The 22939-nt window shown below is 37.4% G+C and overlaps 1 protein-coding gene across 1 annotated transcript in view; it reads left to right on the top strand.

The window, feature by feature from the left end:
- Window positions 1-22939, top strand: part of PLXNA4 (plexin A4) — a 715975-nt gene that overhangs the window by 616155 nt on the left and 76881 nt on the right. The window contains exons 22-26 of the mRNA XM_075857507.1: window positions 479-747; window positions 5215-5281; window positions 8812-8958; window positions 13200-13359; window positions 17181-17284. Of these exons, the coding sequence (XP_075713622.1) occupies window positions 479-747; window positions 5215-5281; window positions 8812-8958; window positions 13200-13359; window positions 17181-17284 (747 nt within the window). The remainder of the gene's footprint in view (window positions 1-478; window positions 748-5214; window positions 5282-8811; window positions 8959-13199; window positions 13360-17180; window positions 17285-22939) is intronic.

Genomic DNA, 22939 nt, shown 5'->3' with positions numbered 1-22939 from the left:
ATAAATATGGAAAAAGTTATGGCCAATATTATTTTACTATCTGTCTTTGACTAATGTTAGGAATTTTCATATATACTATGTTTGATCATTTGAATGGGATATGTCTAGGTTTGCTTTATATCATAGCCATGCACTAAAGGCAGGCTATAAAGGGGACCTGTCAGCTCACCTAACATGTCTGTTTTAGTAAATACTCTGTGTTGTGGTGTTCCTTTGTTACTTCTATAAATTTACAACTGGGTGTTGCCATTCCCATTGTGACTGGTGTGCACCCTGACACATTGTAACGCTTTCCAATCAGTGCTCACACTGTCAGAGTGTGTAGGGCAAAAACCTATTGACAAGGGGAATTGTAACGCACAGTTAAAAATGTATTCAAACATTTCCATGAGGCATAACAGAGGAATGACACATTGCAGAGTTGTAAGAACTGTTATTCCACGGGCTCACAGTTGTCTGCTTGTTCATGTTTCCACAGGTCCCTGGTTACAGACAGGAGCGTGTAGAGAAAGGTTTGAAGCTATTTGCCCAGATGATTAACAATAAAGTTTTCTTACTATCCTTTATTCGGACACTTGAGTCTCAGCGCAGCTTTTCCATGCGTGACAGGGGCAATGTGGCTTCCCTCATTATGACAGTTTTGCAGAGCAAATTAGAATATGCCACGGATGTGTTGAAACAACTACTCTCGGATCTTATAGATAAAAACTTGGAAAGCAAGAATCATCCTAAATTATTGCTGAGAAGGTGAGTCTATATAAAGGGTTATCATGTCAAATACATACATACTGTATCTGTAGTGAAGAAGTACATTTACTATCTATCACATGAACTTGGGTTCAATGTCATTTAAACCCAACAGGCAATGTACAGTAAACCTATATTTTCTTACTCATTGATGTTAACTTCTTTATACTTAAAGGAACACTCTGTACAAACCTAATACAATGTGTTATGTTTCTTTCAATTAAATCTTTGCTATATTTTATTTTGTTGTAAGTTATTGTGTATTTCCCTTTACTGATACATCATATATTGAAGCAGTATACTGTAGAATTATTAAAAGTAATTATCAATATTTTAGAATATCTCTTCTAATAAGTTTGACATCTAAAATGTTTTTTCATGTGAGACTAATCATTTTTTAAAGCAGAGGTTGACTAAGGTGAACCTTCTCTTTTATGTTAGAAAAAATAAATTACAAGCCATTTCCTAATACACTTGTTACCTAAATTGGTCTTTTTATGAGTGGTAGCAATTTTGGTAATAGTTGAAATCAGATTCTGCATGGCTGCCATGGACAGCAGAATCCAAAGACTATTTCCAGTCATAACCAATGCAAAATGATAGGCATCATGACAGCTCCTCGGTTCTCCATTCACACAATGCCGGTGCCATTAATAGTGTCATTCTAATGATGGTCTCCATTACCTAAATCATTCCCAATTGTGAAGGCAAATAATTAAATAATAAAAGTATCTTTGTGAATTCCTTAAAGGAACACGCCAGGAAAAGCATTGGCCCACATTTACTGATGCTTTCTAATAGTTAGACAGTGTAAACATAGACCAGGCAGTCACAAAATGCGCCAAATTTATCACAGTGGTGCATGCTGCAATATCATTTTGGTACATCTTGATTGTTGGTTAGACACTTTTCTCTTCCTTATACCCCTTTTGATTTGGCTTATTTTGCGCCAGAATTTTGTACTAGTTTTGTGGCGCATTTTTAATGCACATTGGCACATTTAAATAACACCCCTTTCTGCCAAGCCACATTCGTTTCCCACTAAGTCACATCCCTTTTTCAGAACGCTTTAAAAAGTGTCTAGTAAGGTGCAAACATCAAAATTGCGTCAAACTGTGCCATTTTGCACCAAACGTTGGCGTTTTTTTTTTTTAGACTTTAAAGACCTAGACACTGTAGTAAACCTGCCCCATTGTGCAATGCCTAATGGGTTGGTATATGTCACAGGGTGATCAAAAAACACTAACAAAAAGAAGTCATGCACCACCCCAACCAATTTATGAAGGTGCATAAAAAGAAACATTTGGTTTAAACTGGAATTGTCTTACCCATAACCTATTGAAGTACGGTAGATTGGCATTCTGTATTCCATAAAGTACTTAGTAGACTGTCCTGATAAACATAAAATTTAGAGACCATTTTGCAGGGAACAAGAGGGATAGAAGCAGATATTGATTAGTCATTTTCCACTTTGTTTAATAATGTTTAGTTAGAAGAAAATAGTGTGCAGCGCTTCATATACTGCTACATGGTTATAGTTCCATATGTCTAAATGTTTTTACAGTGTAAAAGCAATAAAAATGCAGAAGGGAAGTTCATTTATTTATTCTTTACGTTTTCTTCATTGCCAGAAAAGGTAGATAAGCAGAAGATTGTCACTAACATGGTATACTGTATATATTATGCATAGTGGCAGTATGTGGTATTACACCTTTGATTTTCTTTATATACTCAGATAACATTTTGCCATGCTGTAGGTTTAGGGGGAGGGGATTCTAGTCCTCTATAATCCCACCTAAAAATGTAGTGCCTGCAGTTTAGGATCTAGGCATCAGATAAATGCTTTCCATAGACAACAAGAGAGACAATGACATCTAGTGTTTGAAAGTAATACTACAATCTAAAAAATACATAGTATCAATATATATATATTTTTTAAGAAAGTAAATGAGCAAGTAACTTTACATTGATAAATAATTTTATATTACATGATAGTGATAATAATTTTATATTTCACTGCTCTCACATTTACTATGATTTGCAACCTTCAATTATACATTATAAGGACATAAATGATTATTCAAATGTATGTATCTGATTCTAATGATATTATTATATGTCATTTGTTTCTTTTGCTGTTCAGTACAGCATTCTCATTTATAGTCCATTTGTTGGATATCTTCTAGTTCATTAGGTATTTATCTTTGCATAATAACATAAGAGCCCATGTACACGCCAAAGCCATATTATGTACCTGTAAGCACTTTGTGTGCCACTGTATGGTGCCTCCATGAAGCACAATGTTCCTTCCTGAAAGCAAAGCTTCTATGGGAGAATACATTACCTCTAATATCTGCCATGAAATGGAACATGCTACATTTTTTTCTCAGTATTGGTTCATGAGTTAAAGTAGATACAGTATGGGTTTACAAGAGAAAATAGGTGCTGTATTACGGATCCGTACAATACAGATCTGTAATATGGCTATGTTCATAAGCCCTTAGGGTGCAGTTAGAATATTAAATCAAAGTACAGAATTAAACTATATTGATATTTAAAGAGGTGTTCCCAGAATCAACATTTATCACCTATCCACTGGGACCCCCACCGATCAGTAGAACAGGGGTCCTGAGACTGCAGTGAGGAGAGCTTTATATGGAGCAAAGGATGAGCATGCACGGTGCTGCCCCATTTAAAGTCTATGGAACTGATAGGAGCGGCAGGGCTCATGCTCGTTCTGCGCTCCCTTCAAGCTCTTTATAAATTTGTGGTGAAGTTAGAAGGAACATGGGTCTCGAGACTCCCCTATTCTACAAAATAGTGGGTGTCCCAGCAGTGAGGCCCCAGTGATTAGATACTTATCACCTATCCTGGGAATAGGTAATAAATGTGGATTCTGGGATTACTGCATAATTGATGTCACTAATGCTTAAAAAATAAGACAATTATTGAGAAAGGAATATATATTACTAAGGGCCGTTCACAAAGCGATTGCCAATGAATACATTTCTTCTCATCACCCCTGAGAAGCTGAGTGATAGTCTAACGTTCATGCATAGAACATTCTTCAAATCATTTTGTATGAACGTTCAGTCTTTAACAATATTTTATATGCTTCCTCATTTATACAGAGGAAATATCATTGTGAATGATATCACTCATCTGTGTCATTTAGTATTTTCGAAAACTTTACCTTACGTGTTTGCAAAACTAAAATTATCTTTCAAAAAATTAAGCAAAAGGAAGAAATAGAGGCAAGCATGTACTCAAATATTTGATAGGTGTTTTCTTATGCACTCATTAGATATATAAAGCATCAAACATTTTTTCACTTTACCCAAGTAATGCACTTGCGGCTCCTGCTCCCAGCATTCTTCCAGAAAATGATCTGTCCTTGGTGCTGAATTATCACTTCTATGGTTACTTGAGAGATCCAACTCTTGGCACAGATAACAGATGAGAGGTATTATATAGATAGATCTCAGTGATAATGCGTAAAAGGTGTTATTTCTGAGACTTTACGACTTTTTAGGTTAGTACGCTTTTATTAACTATGGCATTCAAGGGCCCCCAGCAGTGAATGTGTTAAGAATATACTTATTTCACACAGGAAGTCTAAGCATTGGCTTGGTAATTTTCCAAATTCACCTGTTATTAACTTTGGGTGGCTTTTTAAGAAACACTTGGGGAGACTTAAGGCATTGGACTAGAAATCACTGTGTTAACTTTAATACTAAGGCAATATAATTGGACAGTGTTCTGCTTAGGCTATGTTCACACGGGGTCTTTTGCCGAGTTTTTTGACGCGGAAACCGCGTCGCAAAAGTCGGCAGAAACGGCCCGAGAACGCCTCCCATTGATTTCAATGGGAGGCGTCGGCGTCTTTTTCCCGCGAGCAGTAAAACTGCCTCGCGGGAAAAAGAAGCGACATGCCCTATCTTCGGGCGCTTCCGCCTCCGACCTCCCATTGACTTCAATGGGAGGCAGGAGAAAGTGTGTTTTCTGCCCGCGGCGCTCAATGGCCGCGGGCGAAAAACGGCGCGATAATTGCTATTCACACGGAGTATTTTGGGGGAGGAATATCTGCCTCAAAATTCCGTTTGGAGCTTTGAGGCAGATATTCCTCCCCCAAAATACTCCGTGTGAACATAGCCTAACTGTGCAGGTAAAGTGGTACAAGGATGATAAAATATCCAACGCTATGTTTAGTTTTTACATGGCAGATATGTATGGTATACTTTACATCAATCTAGTATAATCATATATAAATACACATTATCATTTTGTTTTTTCTATAGAAAAATTTCTAGAAACAGTAAATGCTATAAGGGTTTTTTCAATTTTGTATATATTTTTGCTGTGGTTTTTTTTGTTGTTATTTTTACAGAATATTTATTAAGCTATAGTTTTAGCACTGGGGCATCATTTTGTTAATAACATTTCAAAATTTTATTTTATTTATTTTAGAACAGAGTCAGTGGCAGAGAAGATGTTGACCAATTGGTTTACATTCCTATTGTACAAGTTCCTTAAGGTAAGTATTTTCATGCAGATGTGGATGTAATTAACTTGATAAGTGACAACTAGAGAGAAACCCATTTCCAGAATTTTTTTGGGGTCCAATTAGATTAAATCAGCTGTCTGGATCAATGCGTTTCAAACAAATTTGCTGCAAATCACATGTGCCCCAACTTCCCTGAAAACTTGTGTCTGACTCTCTGATGTCTTCTAGAACTGTTTCCAACCCTTTCAAGCTCTTTAAGGCATAGCCAGCATTAGTAATGTCAAAGTTACAGAAGCCGATTTGGGTTTGGGTAAATAACCACAGTAATTTTGGGAACACGGTCTGCAAGGAATTATGGGGAAGTTTGCCGATGGCCACCATTTTGTCACGATACGTGTGCCACGAACCCCAAGAGCTTTGGACCCCAAAACTCTTGGGAAATTTGAATCAAATTCAATACGAATCAATTCGCTCATCTCTGACAAATTTCTAGTCAAATGAAACACTTTCCTCTTCTGTGTGCCACCTCATGGTTGGTGTACATACTCACCAATACAATGTGCAATACATGGCACACATCTTAAAAAAGTTTGGCACCTTTAATAACTTTGTCTTCTCTTAGCCAGACCCTTTTTTGCAGACATTTCTCTAGAAGTAAAAAGTAAGTGTCTAAAACACTAAATAAATTTGGGGCACACCCAATGCAGAGAAAAGTGGCCTGGCTACCCATAGCAGCAAAATCTGGTCCAGCTTTCTAATTTGGAATAAAGAAAAGTAAACTCTGATTGGTTGCTGTTAGCAATTAATTCACTCTATCTCTGTGGCATTGTTATAGGCCTTAATGACTTAGGGCCGGTTCACATCAGCGTTCGCTTTCCGTTCAGGTGTTCCATCGGAAGTTTCCGTCATGGAACCCCGCAATGGAAAGTCAAATGGAAACCACAGCTTCCGTTTGCATCACCATTGATATCAGTGGTGACGGAAACATTGCTAATGGTTTCCGTTTGTCACCGTTCTGGCAGGTTTCTGTTTTTTCAATGTAATCAATAGTGCATCATCATTTTCATACATAGGTTGAATCACAGTCATTAACTGTAACAGAAACAGCTGTGTAGGAGGCTTAAAAGTGTGTGAGGAACAGCCAAACTCTGCTACAAAGGTGAGGTTGTGCAGGACAGTTTCATGTCACAGGTCCACCATGGCAAAACTGAGCACTGCAACAAAACACAAGGTAGTTAGATTTCAAAGCAGACTGGGGTTTCTGCTGTTTAAGCTCTTTTGAAGAAAACACAAAGAAAAGGGCAATGTTGAGGACCATAGATGCAGTGGTTGGCCAAGGAAACAGTGCAGCAGACCAAAGACACATTATGCTTAATTCCCTTCAAAATCGGAAGATGTCCAGATGTAACATAAGCTCAAAACTGGCAGAAACCAGTGTGACCCAGGTCGACCCATGTACTGTTTGGAGAAGTCTGGCCAGAAGTCGTCTTCATGAAAGAATTGTGGACAAAAAGCCATACCTTCGACGTGGAAACAAGGCCAAGCGACTCAACTATGAGCAAAAACATAGGAACTGGGGTGCAGAAAAATGGCAGCAGGTGCTCTGGACTGATGAGTCAAAATTGTAAATGTTTAGCTGTAATGGAAGGCAGTTTGATCGCCAAAGGGCTCGAGAGCGGTACAATAATGAGTGTCTGCAGGCAACAGTGAAACATGGTGGAGGTTACTTGCAAGTTTGGGGCTGCATTTCAGCAAATGGAGTTGGGGATTTGGTCAGGATTAATGGTGTCCTCAGTGCTGAGAAATACAGGCAGATACTTATCCATCATGCAATACCATCAGGGAGGCGTCTGATTGGTTCCAAATTTATTCTGCAGCAGCAAACAGTTATATAAAAAAAACCATATAAGGGCAAATTTTTTTACTTTTGGAAATAACAAATATGTACTCCCCATAGACATCTGCATTAGGGGAAGTGATAATCTATACAAAAACCCCACATTTCAGCCCCTGGGCCCTTCATATGTCCATTAATTTGCTAATATTCTAAATGGGCTGTCTTCAAGTGTACTGAATATATTCTTGTAAGTGAATCACATATATTTTTATCCAATTCCTTACACAAATAATATATGACGTCAAATTCCTATTTTTAATACATGGACAAATGCAGAAACAATGTTATTTTTGGTAAATGTTTACAGACATTTATTTGCTCTTTTTTCCATTCATACATGGTGAATGGTGATTGACAGGCTTCTTTAGAAATGAGTCACAAAGTAAGTTCTAACCATTGCCCCTACTGTGCTAGTTTTCCTATAAAGTACATTCAGCTGGAGGATGATTTAACACAGTTTATACTCTGAGTGAAGAATAAAATATCATTTTCCTATCCCCTTTTCTTGCTGAGTTGTTGATGTTTTAGCAAATTAAGAATACACTAAAACAGGTTAACATGCTTTGTTTATTTACATCATCCTACCAGTGCGAAATGTGGAATAATTTCATGCAGCCCACTCCAGACCGCTGTGCTTGAAACCATAAGCATCTTGGTATTTGTCCCAGCACCTGCAAAGCTAGTGTATCTTACTTGTCTGACTGTCTCTCCATGCCATTAGCTGCAGGCTGGATATCTGCAAACAACTCAGGGTCTCTCACAAGCTGGAAAATGTATCTTCACTGAGTCCCACTGTGCCCGGGCATTTCTACAGCACTCATGCCTATGTAAACAGAGCACAACATCTAATCATCATGCAATTTGTGTCAGTGCCCTATAATTATCACGTGATAACCAGGCCACATTTCTATACAGATCTGCGTGGATTATCCTACTAAAAATCGACCCTTCTAATAGCAAACATTTTGCATGTATTTGAAGACAGCTGTTTGTAAATATATAAATCTGCATGCACATTGCTAGAGGAACTATTCCAAGTGATGATGTGAAAGTTCTTGTATATTTATATTCAGCGATCTGAGATCACTTGTTATGTGTAATGTTTTGTAAAATGAATGTTAGAGGTTTCTTCTGATTTCCATGACCTAAGTAAAGCCTTACAGCGGTGGACTCCAACCACTGGCTCTCCCAATGTTTCAGTCTACAGTATCTATATTAGGGCAATTCGGAAACCGTTTTACCCACAAATACTGCTTAGTTGGCCCTGCAAAGAGAGCACGTCTGATATTAACCTGTTAGAGAATGACTGATAATGGAATTCCCTGGAATAATATTTGAAGTGGTTCCAAGATGCAGCTTTATTATACTGCCAATTAATATTGACAGGAACAAGGCTGAGCACCATTAAGGGTTCATAGTCAAATGATAATCTGAATTGATATCTGATTTCACCGTATCTGTATAAATTTGTAACACTTTCCCTTTAATAAATTACTCTGTAGTACCCCAAATTGTAATTTTTAACAAAATCAATTCCATAGATGACATAGCTGTGTGTACCATCATGCCAGCATGACTTACAGTAAATTTGTAACCTATCAAAAATACCTGAAACAATATAAAATGATCAACATGTTTCACAATAAATACTGTTGTCTTTTAGGAATGTGCGGGGGAGCCCCTGTTCTCTCTCTTCTGTGCCATCAAGCAACAAATGGAAAAAGGTCCCATTGATTCCATCACAGGAGAAGCCCGTTATTCACTGAGTGAAGACAAGCTTATCAGACAACAGATTGACTACAAAACACTGGTAACACAACTGAATATTTGAATATTTATTTCTAGAGGTTACAACCAGCAAAATATAGACATCTTAACTAAAACATGCAAAAAATATGGTTTAACGTCAGTCATACGTATTTAAGAGTAATATACATTAGGATAGTATATTTGTTATGCAACTCTTAAAAGTCAACATCTAAATTTAAATAACATAAGGTTTATAAGTAGCTAATGTAAAATCTGCATTTTGTTGGTTAAAATATCCATGACTGCCTGAAAACCATCAAGAAGCAGGCTAGCTGTTTCATTGTATTATGGCTTTGTTTTTATTCTAATTATGGCTTATGTAATTTTAATATACCCGGCAGTTCACATATAAATAGCCTGCACTGCATGGGATATTAAAGGGTTAAAGGCTACGTACATCTTTGAAGGGCAAGTTTTTTAATAAAAAGCGTGATTGGTAGAACTGTCTAAGTAGTTTTTATTCAGAATTATTTTTACTTGTTGAGATACAGCTGCTCTGATTTCTCTTTACATAACAGCTGTATCTAGCATTAAATTTTGCTCCAGTCAGGTTCGTAACTTAGATGTGATAGATTACAGGTGGATCCTGAGTGTCAGAGACATACAGGACCTGCTGACACTGAACCTGTCAGATCCGCGGGACTGACAGATTCAAGTCAGAGTGAATGATACAGCTGCTCTGTATAGAGAATACAGAGCAGCTGTATCTCAAAAAGTAATAATAATTTTTAATAAAAACTATTTAGAAAGTTGCACTAATCACACCGACTGAGCTTTTTATGAAAAAACATGCCCTTCAAAGGTGTACATTGCCTTTAATGTGCCAATGTTGACCCACTTCCCATTCACAGTAGTTCACCATTACATGCCTTTAAATAGAGGTATATAATAAGAATAACAGAACTGTCAGCAGCAGCTTAAGAACTGTCATAAGCAGCTTGTTAACAACTGCCAGCAGCAGCTCATTTACAGGTAGCATCAGTGACTTAAAAATTACTGCAGGGATATATTTTAAGGATGCTACATTTTACAGTTTAAACTGTCCTGAACACAATACCTTGGTTTGTTGAGATCCAATGGAATGACCTGTGGTTACCCCACACCTGCCATAATCTCATGATTGTCACAAAAATGGAAGAAGAAGGGGGAGGAATCCTCCAGCTCACCTGACACTATGGAGTGTGTCTCAGCAGCGCCCGGAATCTCGTGTCGGCACACGTTCAAAAGCACGGAAGGAGAGAAGGAAGTGTTGTTCCAGCGCTGCATGAAATTTTAAAATGGAAACGGGTTTCCAAGTTTAATGGTATTCAATTAAAAAATAGTCCAGAGGTATAGTCCTGATGTGAGGGTAAGCGGGCGGTAATGTCCTCAGAGCCTACGCGTTTCGGATGCTACTGCATCCTTAGTCTTGGCTGTAATGTCACATTACATTACAGCCAAGACTAAGGATGCAGTAGCATCCGAAACGCGTAGGCTCTGAGGACATTACCGCCCGCTTACCCTCACATCAGGACTATACCTCTGGACTATTTTTTAATTGAATACCATTAAACTTGGAAACCCGTTTCCATTTTAAAATTTCATGCAGCGCTGGAACAACACTTCCTTCTCTCCTTCCATAATCTCATGATATAGAGCGGCACCCTTTTACAGGCAGGTGCAATATATACATAATATAATTTTATTTATCTTCACTATCCCTATATTCAGATATTCTTACCTAATGTAAAAGTACTGTTTAGATGGTAAAGTTGGCCATACACTAGGGATTTTAGAAGTATGAAAAAGCAGATTTAAACAATTTTCTGATAACTGTGGGTACCTTTCTGTGACACAAAGCGTGAAACAGACACTGACCAAAGGCAGATATACGTGGAAAAAGTTTATCTGCCGTGTTATTTTCGGTTGTTGTCTGGTGCAGTCCTTGGAAAGTCGTTCATGCCAAATAGCAGATCATTAGAAACCCAGATCAGGTCCCAGATCAAGTCAGAGATCAATTGGTGATTTGTCATTTTAACTTATTGCATTGTCGTCCAAAGCGACAACCTTCACATACTAACAATGAATGAATATTCAAATAGTTGGGGAAAGATTCTTGTATCAGTTATTGCCAAAAACACTTCTAACTTAAGACAAAGTTCAAAATTGCAGTTTGTTTTGGAAGTTCAGAGGAAAGTAGGTGCTCCTTTGAATAGGTAAAACCCAGGTTATAGTGATAATTCGAACATACTGTGACTCAAAGTAAAGAACACTTTAGGAACAAGTGTGGCACCGGCTTTTAATTGTGCAACCAAATCTCTTTATACTTAAGTAGGATTACAATTTGCAGGAAACATGTACGATTTAGAAATGAGTACAGTGCCACTTGAATAAATAATACTGCAGATAAAAGTTTATGTATCTTGGAATGTTGCAAATAATTCTACACATTTTTTTTTCTATTCATAAATTCTCTAGCAAACTTTTGTCAAATGAATTTTGTGCAAAAGTTTGTTGAGGTGAATTCAGGTGATAACTCACTAATGTGTCGCCTGCCATGTATCTGGATTGCAGCAAACATTTCAGATGTTTTTTGTCATATTCAGAAGATTTTTTTTGTAACCTGTGCTGCACAAAGTACATTACAGGTCTCAGTAACTAATTGAAATCCCACCAGGTTCTTTAAATGAATAGGTCAAATTATAGAGAGCTGGCTGTGTCTGAATTGATGAATAGGATGCTCTGCTGTAGATGATAGATACCCACCTACGATGGAAATGAATGAATGAGAAAATACATGAAGCCCGAGAGAGGAAATACCACAGCTATCAGTCCAGAAAACAGACTATCTTTTAAATATTAACATGTCATTTGCAACTGTTATTTAAATAAATCAGGAAGAAGTTGGAATGACAAGTTCCTTGAAGCGAGGTTTCTTCTCTAATATCATTCTCACATGCCAGTATACCATTAAAGATCTATTTTCATGATAAAATACCAAGTACTGTAGATTGAATCATGTTCTAGGCAAAGATAAGGTATACTATCACTGAAACATAACCCACAAAACAAAAAGAATCTGCATTTGGGTTTTACGCATCATATTATATCTTCACCCCCCCCCCCCCAACATAACAATAAGTAGAAAACTCCTTATACTTTATGACCTACAATCATGGAGTCTAGGTACGCTAGTCACACACCTTGTATTGCCCCACACAACAAACATGAGGTTACATTTTGAATGACCAGGGTATCTGGAGATCATGGGTAATCTACCACATTTATTCATTTGATCCAGTATATTGTTTGTCTGGTTAGACATAGAAATATGATGTGACCTTGTGTAATTGCTGTTTACTATGTGTACTTTATGTAGTACTGATTCAGTGATTACATCATGAACCATACTATGTAACTTTTATTCCGATTCTCTTATAATACCTCATGTTTGTTGTGTTTTAATGGACATACATTTTTGATCTTTTAGTATATGTATATGACTCAGTCTTCTTTGTAGGTGATAAAGATAATGCATTCTGTATAGTTTTCTTGTATATGTATGTGTATGTATGTATGTATGTATGTATGTATGTATATGTATGTGTATATGTATGTGCACAATTTACCCTATATGGAGGGGAAGCAGAGCTGAGATTGTCATGTTGCACAGTAAATTATCTAGGTTTACTCTACATATGACTGCACATAAAATTACTACATTATCAACTAAGTGGGTTATCCCAATGCACAGAAAAATAAGTCAAATGACAAATGCTGATACTGCTGTACGCATATATTCAGGTTAACCCATAAAGTATATTTACATTATAAAGAGTATAAAACGAGCTGTTTTGAAATTGGTAATTTTTTTATCTGTTTTGGAAGGGTTTGTCCCAACTGGACAACCACTGTCCATATGTCCTATTAGGAAATATGAACATAAATAGGTGTCCCCTCTTGCCCTTTATTAGCCAAGCCCAAGAGCCTCGGCAAATAGCAGTTCCAACTTTAGAAGACTTGGTACAATCTTTAATTACACTTCGGTGGCTGCTGTAGGGGAAATGTGTGCATGCCCGCAGCTTCCACCACCAATGACAGGTTATCACTGGAAATTTCAGCAGCCGGACACGCAATAAACAGATATTTGGTGGGCACCTTACTTAAGAGGAGGGGATTTCGTTTTAGGACAATCCCTTTAAGATTCCATTACGCTTAACTTGTCTAAATGCTTATTTATTTTTATTTTTTTATTTTATTTAGGTACTTAATTGTGTTAATCCTGATAATGTGAACAGTCCCATGATTCCAGTGAAAATCCTCAACTGTGACACGATTACTCAAATAAAGGAGAAAATCCTGGACACCATTTTTAAGAACCTGCCCTGCTCACATCGACCTAAGGCAGCAGATATGGATTTAGGTAAATAGATATGACATTTCTTGTAAACGACTACTGTATAAAGAGGCTGTGCCAGAAATGTAATAATAAGTACAAGGAAATAATTGGTATCCAAATGTTGTGCAGTGCTTACTGCATATGGTCACTATTGTCATTGCTGTGTAGACAAAGATTTCTCAATTGCAAATTATTTTAACAATGGACTGCACATCTCAAAACTATGCTGAATTTACTAGTGAAGTAAGGAGAAGAGATTATTATCTGTGAAAATAAAATGGTAACTTATTTCGCCCTTCCCCCATCCTGTTTGTAATTGGGATATAAACAATGCTGTGGTTAGAAAACTGCCCTATGGCTTTATCTTATAGTTTTTAGCCTCCGTTCCACGCTGCCGTTGGATTACATGACCCCCATTTTGATTAACTGAATCTTACAGCTTCTGCTGTGTGGACACGAAGTACCATTTATGCCACCTCAATTTCAAACGGGGTGGCCCAAAACAGTTTTGCTAGGAGTGCTTCTTTAATAAAATTAATAAAGTTCTCACTGAATGATATTCTTTAAAGAGAATGTGTTATGTATTTAATTTTTGTTTCATTAATTAGATTTTCAAATATAGTCAATAAATAATGTGCTTGACCCATTTTTTTATGTTGTAGCTATTATTTTTTTATTTATAAGACCTTTCCTGGGGGTCAGCCATAATGGAGACACCCACCTTCTTCCTATACTTCCTGTATATACATTACCGCAGTGTGTGCGCTTTACGGCAGCTGAAATGAATGGGAGTCAATTGGCAGAGAAATGTCATACATGTTTCCTGGAAGTACATATAAAATATGTATACAACACCAATTTTTTTTTCAAAATATCTGTATAATAAAAACCTGATTTATATAATATCATTTTCTGACAATACATTGTCTAAGGTCCCCACATGGATTTTCAAGGTCATTCTCCAGTTCCAAGAAAAACTATGACTTGATTTTCATTAATTATTTTTTTGCCCTTTTAAATGTCTTTGTATTGGAAACATTCATTGACACTTCAAATTATCTATGATTGGGATGACAACAGATGACCATCCATATGTTAAATTCCTGCAGATATTTCACTGCACAAAAATTAGCGGGGTCAAGAGGCATTTTGCCTGCTCAACCAACTTATTCCATCTCCTTAAAGTTCATTATACAGTATAAGAGAAGTGCCCTCTGTGAACATTTATGTAAAAAATAAAGAAGAGGAGAAAATCAGTACCAGTAAATATTCCACTAAACCAAAGTTGTTTTTGTTACTGAAAAAAACTTTATCATGGGGATAAGTGCCTTATCTTATGGTCTCTTTTAGTGGCAAACCCTTAGTTTAATGGGGAACCTGTCACCAGCATTTTACCTACTGTACTCTATTCACCCCTCGCTGGCCGCTGTTGTCAAAAGTTCATTGCCGTTATCCCCTCTTCTAAACTCCTCTTCCGACCTTAAATAACGTGCTGCAAACATTCCGTGCCTTTAATTGTAATAATCCGGCAGTCTCGTTCGTTCCTTTTCTTATGCCCACCCACTGGCGAAAAATGGCTCGTCCTGAATGCCAAAATCTCGTCTGAAATAGCGCGCATGCGCCCGTCATGTATGATGCGGTACCCTACTCTGCTACGTTTGGGCCTCAAATCTAGTTACTGGGCATTCGCCTCTATGGTGTCCCGTTGTGCGCATGCACCAGCACAGGACACTGATGCACAAACGCGGGATTTCGTGTGTGCTGGGGGAGCTGTCAATCAATAGTAAGGAGGCGGGGTAAACTTGGAAAGGCCAGAGGAATGAAAATATGAGTCTTTTCGTACAAAGATATGACTTTTATGCTCATTTGCATACGGCACAGGAAGACTAAAAAACTGAATACTAAAGGTACAGAGCCTACTTAGAAGATAATTATAGGCTACATGAAAATTATTTTTCACCCACTTCCACCAGTCCTGCTCTTTTAATAGGTGAAATTCTGGTGACAGGTTCCCTTTAAGAAGCACTTAACCAACCATAACACTTGTTTCGTTAATTATCACCAGCAGCCCACCACGCATTGCCTAGCAATGCGGCCCCTTGGACAAGCTTTGTAGTCACCGTGAGCATCTAAGCATTGTACAATTACTTTGTCTTCTTCTGTGATGTAACTCTGTTCAGCAGACCTATTTTAGAACCAAAAATGTATTTGAGCAATCACCACGGAGGATCACCTTGTCAGTGGCAGACCTAAAAGGCGACTGCCCCGCTACAGAATAGATTTTATTAAAAACGCATTGTGACATCTCTAATTTCATGTTTGATTCAGAATTAGAATGTCTGTATGCCTGACAATAATGTCTGGTGCCTATTGTATTCTCTCAAAGTAGCAATGAAAAAGCTTGTTATTGGCCGTGTCCTTGGCTTTTATTGAGGATATTCACTGAATTGGAGCTTCCTGCAATACTTGAGGTAAAGAAATTCAGCAATTCATGTATGCAGAGAAAGATACACTATCTTCTGAATGAAATATAAAGAGTTCACAGCTGCTGTCTTCTGAGTTTGCCTTCACCGGCACTTCTGATTGGAAGGAGAGATAAAGATAATGGGATTTTTACTTACCTCTCTCTCTCTCTCTCTACAAGGTAGAGCCGAAACAGATTGGATTGGAGAGTGTCTGTCTTTAGTGTTCCTGCTAAAAGGAACTCGCTGATCTGATGACAATGTATAGGACACACTTAGACTTAGAGAATATGAATATCTCATGGAGGTCACCTTTAGCTGAGTTTTCTAAGCAGTTTATTGGATCATTCATTAGGAAGAAAGACATTATCCCAAAATAGGAGTCTTTTAAGTGTTCTGCTACAATAATATATTTTTTAATCAAGCCTGAAATACTATGTAACCTTGAAAGTTAAACTTAGACAATCTTTTGCCATTTCTAATATATTAGCTGCAGTGCAAGGCTTTATTTTTTCTATTGTTACTCGACACTTTAAGATTAGAGAAACTACATAAGTGCCCATATGATACTGTATACATTTCTAATTCTAGTCCAAAGGATAATGATACAATAATTATTTTGGTACTATAAATATAAAATATTAAAACATGGAAATGTTATTAGTATTACTTAACAACCCAATGGGGATTTATTAGAACAATAATTTAATGAAATATAAATAATACAAAACAAAAATAAGTCATTAAAGGGACTGTCCACATTTAGAAAAACATGGCTGTTTTTTCAGAAATAGTGCCACACATGTCCATTGATGGTGTCTGGTATTGCAGCTTGGCTCTATTGAAGTGAATGGGGCTGAGCTGCAATACCGCACAACTTGTGAATTGGTGTAGCACTGAAGATAGGCAATCGATGAAAGCATATGTTGGTAGGAAATAGAATTAGTTCTGACTCCACAGTTATTGGAAGCATTTCAGTAAAGTTTCATGACGCCTCTGAATATTATCTCTACTTCACAAAATTCCTGGATGCCCATCAGCAGGAACAAAAACGGACTTTGAATGATCTCATAATCTCTGTTCTATTATATAATAGATCATATGCAGGGTGTTTATATAATGTGTTAGGATTATATAATGTTTTTTTCCCCCAAGAAACAGCGCAATTCTTGTTCATGATCTGTGCTTGGTACTGCACTTTAGAATCATTCAAGTGCATGGAGTTGAAGAGACATCCCAATAATGGAACTTTTCTGGATAAAAGGCAGACCCTTTCTTTTCTAATATCATACACCCTCATATTGAGTTTTAGAAGGCTCCATTTGACCGCAGCACTTTTGCTGTTTATAGACACAATGTTTAGATGGCATTTATATTTTTTAGAATGGAGGCAAGCAAGTGGAGCACGAATGATCTTGCAAGATGAAGACATTACAACGAAAATAGAAAATGACTGGAAGAGACTGAATGTTTTTGCACACTATCAGGTTGGTGATTTAATTTTAATCTTGGAAAAACACTTTTTTGATGAAAAATATATTAGTATCTACAATATATTTGTTTATGGATAGAGTCAATATTTGATTAAAACAAAAATATGCCGGCAAATTCTAACGCTATTGCTTTATGGTACTGACTTGAAGCTACTTAATATTTCTACTTTGATGATTTCTGTAAAGTATTGGTTGACACCACTTTTCTATAAAATGAATCTGATAACTATTATATAGTTATGTACTGTCCTCAACTATCTGGATTATTGTGTGGTATGTTATGTTGGGAAGCCTAGAATTAGACTACAGCCTGTTTAAATAATATGGGGAAGGGGTGCAATTTGAAATAATCACAGACTCCACCAGAATAAAATAAAAGGTCACCTATGTACCCTTAATATTCTTTTACACACCCTCCAGTCTGGTCTCCACCAATAATAAATCATGATACTTATGGCCTATCCATTACTTCATGCTGAAATGGTTAACTAAAGTTAATGCTTCCATCTGCGGCGCTTATTAAAAGCCATACTTTTATAATCTCATAAGCTGAACGTTGAAAGCATGAATATCTTATCCTCTCTGTCATCATATATTTACCTGGTTTGAAGTTGTCATATTATGTGCAATTAACTTGTACTCGCACTGAAAATGTAATGTCATTAGACCCTTTAATGTAGGTGTACATAAAAGCACATTCTTGCTAATTTTACTTAAAGTAACAGAAATGGGGGAAAAAAATGCTATTAAATGAGACTGACAGCTTTTAAATTAGGAAAAAAATAATTTCAATTAAAATGAAAAAAAGGAATCTAAAAAATGTTAAACTTATTATTATAAAAATAATATTAAACACTAACATGGACGTATTGAACACATGGTTCAATGGCCTTAAAATCCCTGCACTCTTACTAGTTTATAGCTTTTGTATGCCTTTTTACTAAATTGAAACATAGAATATAAAAATGTATGCATGATTTCCTATTACATCAAGAGAGTGGAGGATATGACATATTATGGTGGGTAACAAAGTAGAACTGAAGAAGTGGCTATAAGGTCGAGTGTGCATGTGTTCTAAATGGGGAGAGGGAAATGAGCTGCTGCCAGACATAGAACCTGGCAGCTTATCACTCGTGAAAACAAAGCTACGGGCATGTTAAAATCCAACATGCCCAATTCTTCTTTTCCTCAACATCTGCTATCGAGAGGAATTCATAACTCCCTCAAAAACATTAGATGGTCGGCCAACCCCGATGAAAATGGCAGATTCGTCCAATGGATATCTAATGTGTCATCAAGTCAACACTTCAAACTCTTTGTTATGTTTCTCAAACCATTCCTGAACAATTTTGCAGTGTGAAAGCATTATCCTTCTGAAAGAGGGCACTGCCATTAGGGAATACCATTGCATGAAGGGGTGTATTTTGTCTGCAACAATGTTTAGGTAGGTGCTACATGTCAAAGTAACAACCCCATAAAAGTCAGGACCCAGGGCTTCCCAGCAGAACATTGCCTAGAGCTTCACACTGCCCCCGCCAACTCACCTTCTTCCCATAGTGCCATCTCTCCCCAGGTAAACGATGAACACATACCCAGCTATTCACATTATGTAAAAGAAAATGTGATTCATCAGACCAGGCCACCTTCTTCTTTTGCTTCAGGGTCTAGTTCTTATACTCATGTGCCCATTGTAGGCTTTTTCGGAGGTGGACAGGATTCAGCATGGGTACCCTGACCCGTCTTGTGACTCCACAGCCCAAAATACAGCGAGCTGCAGTGCGCTGTGTGTTCTGACACCTTTCTATCATAGCCAGCAATAACTTTTTCAGAAGTTTGTCCTAATATAGCTTTCTGTTTGATCAGACCGGGTCGGCTAGTGTTTGCTCCCTACACACATCAATGAGCCTTGAGCGCCCATGACCCTGTTACTGGGTCACCGGTTGTCCTTTTCATATACCACTTTGGTACAGTAGGTACTTACCACTGCATACCTGGAACACTACACAAGTCCTGCTGTTCTGGAGAAGCTCTGATCCAGTTATCTAGCCATCACAGATTCTTATGCTGGCCAATTTTTCCTGCTTGAACACATCAACTTCATTAACTGATTGTTCACTTGCTGCCTAATATATCCCAACCCTTGACAGAAGACATTGTAACAAAATAATCAATGTAATTCACTTCACCTGTCAGTGGTTCAAAGCTGTATTTACATGTCACGGTAAATTTTTGTTTGTTTTAGCAAAATTGTGGCTAAAACTGCAAATTTACTGTGGCGTGTGAACACAGCCTTAATATCAAGGCTAAACAGTGCATGTAGCAAATGAACCCCTTCCCAACATCCGCAGTATACGTACGTCACAGTGATAGTGCCGTCTCGGAAGCAGAGCCCGCAACATCACCATTGATGTCCGGTCGATTAACCCCTCAGATGCTGCGCTCAATAGAGATCACAGCATCTGAGAGGTTATTAGCCACAGGCACCCCAGTGATGCAATCGCTGGGGTGCCAATGGTTGGTATGGCAAGCGGAGCCCTAACAATGGCCTCTGTGTCTGCCTTGTATAGAAGCCTCCGCCTCCGGCGAGTCCTCATAGGCTTGCTGTCATTGTATCACTGACAGCTCAAATACACTGCACTACATATGTAGTGCCGTGTATTGGAATAACGATCAGGGCTTCAGGCCTTCAAGTCCCCTAGTGGGACAAAAAAAAAAGTTTAAAAAAATGTTAATAAAAAATTTGTAAAAAAATGTAAAAATAGAAGTTTCATGTTAAAAAACACAAAATTGCCTTTTTTCCCATAATAAGACTTTTATTATTGGAAAAAACACAAAAAATAATAAATTTGATAATTGGTATCACCACGTCCGTAACTACCTAAACTATAAAACTATTACGTAAGTTGTCACGCACGGTGAACACCGTAAAAAAATATAAAAACCGCCAGAAACGTTTTTTTTAGGTCCCATCACCTCCCAAAAATTTGAACAAAAAGTGATCAAAATTTTACATTTACACCAATATACTACCGATAAAAATGACAGTCCGTCCCGCAAAAAAAATCCCTGACACAGCTTTTGTCCATGCAAAAATGTAAACAAATTATTTTTTTTAAAGTGATTTTATTGTGCAAAAGCTACAAATCATGAAAACAAACTATATAAATTTGGTATCGCCTTAAGCGTATCGACCCGCAGAATAAAGTTAACATGTAATTTATGGCGCATGGTAAACGCCGGGAAAAAAAACAAAAAAATTCCAGAGTTACTTGTTTTTGGTCATTTCCGCTACCAAAAAATGAAATAAAAAGTGATCAAAAAGTCGTATGTGTCCCAAAATGGTACTAATAAAATGTACAGTTGGTCTTGCAAAAAAAATAAGCCCTCACACTGCTCCATCATCTGAAAAATAAGAAAGGTTATGGCACTAGTAATGCAGTGATGAAAAAAAACATCTGATGTGCAGGCCAGAGGGGAATATTCCCCTCTGTTTCAGGGCCCTAGTATTTACAAACTAGGAAGGGACATAGCACATCTGCTGGAAGCAAAGGGTGCCCGTATTATACCAGGGCAACACTTCCCTAGCAAAATTTCCTAAACTACAAAGTAGGAAAAGTCCCCAAAATGTGCAGAGTGTTACAAAAGTGGGATAAAAAACAATACCATCTATCAGTGCTACACTGGCCTGTGCATGACGGATTGCTTCACAGTGTACCTCACATCTATGGATAATTGTAATATTTACCGAATTATTTTACCCTCTTATTATGCCCTAATGTATACCGCACAGATTACATATGCCCCCACATTATGAACTAAAATACCTGTAACCACCAAAGAACAACTACCAAGCAAAATCCACACTCCAAATTGTGCTCCTTTCCAAATAAGCCCTACAGTGTGCCCAAACAGCAGTTTATGTCCACATGTATGGTATTGTCATACCCAAGAGAACCCGCTTAACCATTTATGGGGTAAGATTCTCCAGGGCACAAGCTGGACACAACATATTGTGTAATGAAATGCAAATTCAGTGTAAAAATTGCAATTTTCCCTTTGCATCATCCACTGCGTATAAATTTCTGAAAAACACATGTGTGATCTAAATGCTCACTACACCCCCTGATAAATTCCTTTAGGGGTGTAGTTTCTAAAATGGGATCACTTTTTTTTGGTACATCAGGGGTTTTGCAAATGCGACATGGCGTTTACAAACCATTCCAGCAAATTCTACGCTCCAAAAGTAAAATACCACTCCTTTTCTTCTGAACCCTCCTGTATATCCAAACAGCAGTTTAAAACCACATATGGGGTATTACCATACTCGGGAGACATTGCTTACCAAATGTTGGGTTGCTTTTTCTTCTTTATCCCTTGTGAAAATGAAAAATGTTGATCTAAAACTACATCTTATTGGGAAAAAATATATATTTTTCATTTTCACAGCTGAATTCTAATTAATTCAGCAAAAAACCTTTAGGGTCAAAATTCTCACTATACCCCTAGATGATTTCTCAAGGGGTGTAGTTTCCCAAATGGAGTCACTCTTGGGGTGTTTCCACTGTACTAGTACTACAGGGGCTCAGCAAATGCGACATGGCATCCAGAAACCATTCCAAAAGCCAAATGGTGCTCGTTCTCTTCTAAGCCCTACCATGTGTCCAAACAGCAGTTTATGACCACATGTGGGGTATTTCCGTACTCGGGAGAAATTGATTTACAAATGTTGAGGTGCTTTTCTCCTTTAGTTCTTGTGGAAATGAAAAAAAAATAGTTAAGCCTACATTTTATTGGAAATTATTTCAATTTTCATTTTCACGGCCTAGTTCCAATAATTTCTGCAAAAAATCTTTGCAGTCAAAATGCTAACTATACCCCTAGATAATTTCCTTGAGGGGTGTAGTTTCCCAAATGGGGTCACATGTGGGGAGTTTCCACTGTTTTTCCCCCTCAGGGGCTTTGCAAATGCAACATTTCCTCCACAAACCATTCCAGCAAAATTTCAACTCAAAAAGCCAAATAGCGCTCCTTCCCTTCTGAGCCCTGCTGTGTGTTCAAACAGCCATCTGTGACCACACAAGGGGTATTGCTGTACTCGGGAGAAATTGTTTTACCTATGGAGGGGTGCTTTTTCTTCTTTCGTCCTTGGGGAAATTGAAAAATTCTACGTTTTATTGGAAAAAAATCTTTTTTTTCATTTTCACAGCCTAATTCTAATGCTCACTACACACCTAGATAAATTCCTTTGTGGAGTGTAGTTTTCAAAATGGGGTATTTTTTGGGGTGTTTCATTTGTTTTGGTACCACAAGGCCTCTTCAAACCTGACATGGTGCCTAAAATATAATCTAATAAAAAGAAGGGCCAAAAATCCACATGGTGCTCCTTTTCTTCTAAGGCTATGAGCACACTTTTCTTCAGTCCATGAGCACATTAGGGCCACATGTAGGATATTTCTAAAAACTGCAGAATCTGGGTAATACATTTTAAATTATATTTCTCTGGTGAAACCTTCTGGGTTACCAGAAAAAAATGGATTGGAAATGAATTTCTGCAAAAAAAATGAAATTTGTAAATTTGTACATTAAGTCCTGTGAAACGCCTAATAGGTTAAGACACTTTCTAAATGCTGTTTTGAATACTTTGAGGGT

This window comes from Rhinoderma darwinii, chromosome 3 (assembly GCF_050947455.1).
Source record: "Rhinoderma darwinii isolate aRhiDar2 chromosome 3, aRhiDar2.hap1, whole genome shotgun sequence".
NCBI classification, from domain to species: Eukaryota; Metazoa; Chordata; class Amphibia; order Anura; family Rhinodermatidae; genus Rhinoderma; species Rhinoderma darwinii.
This window is presented reverse-complemented; position numbering and strand designations above follow the sequence as displayed.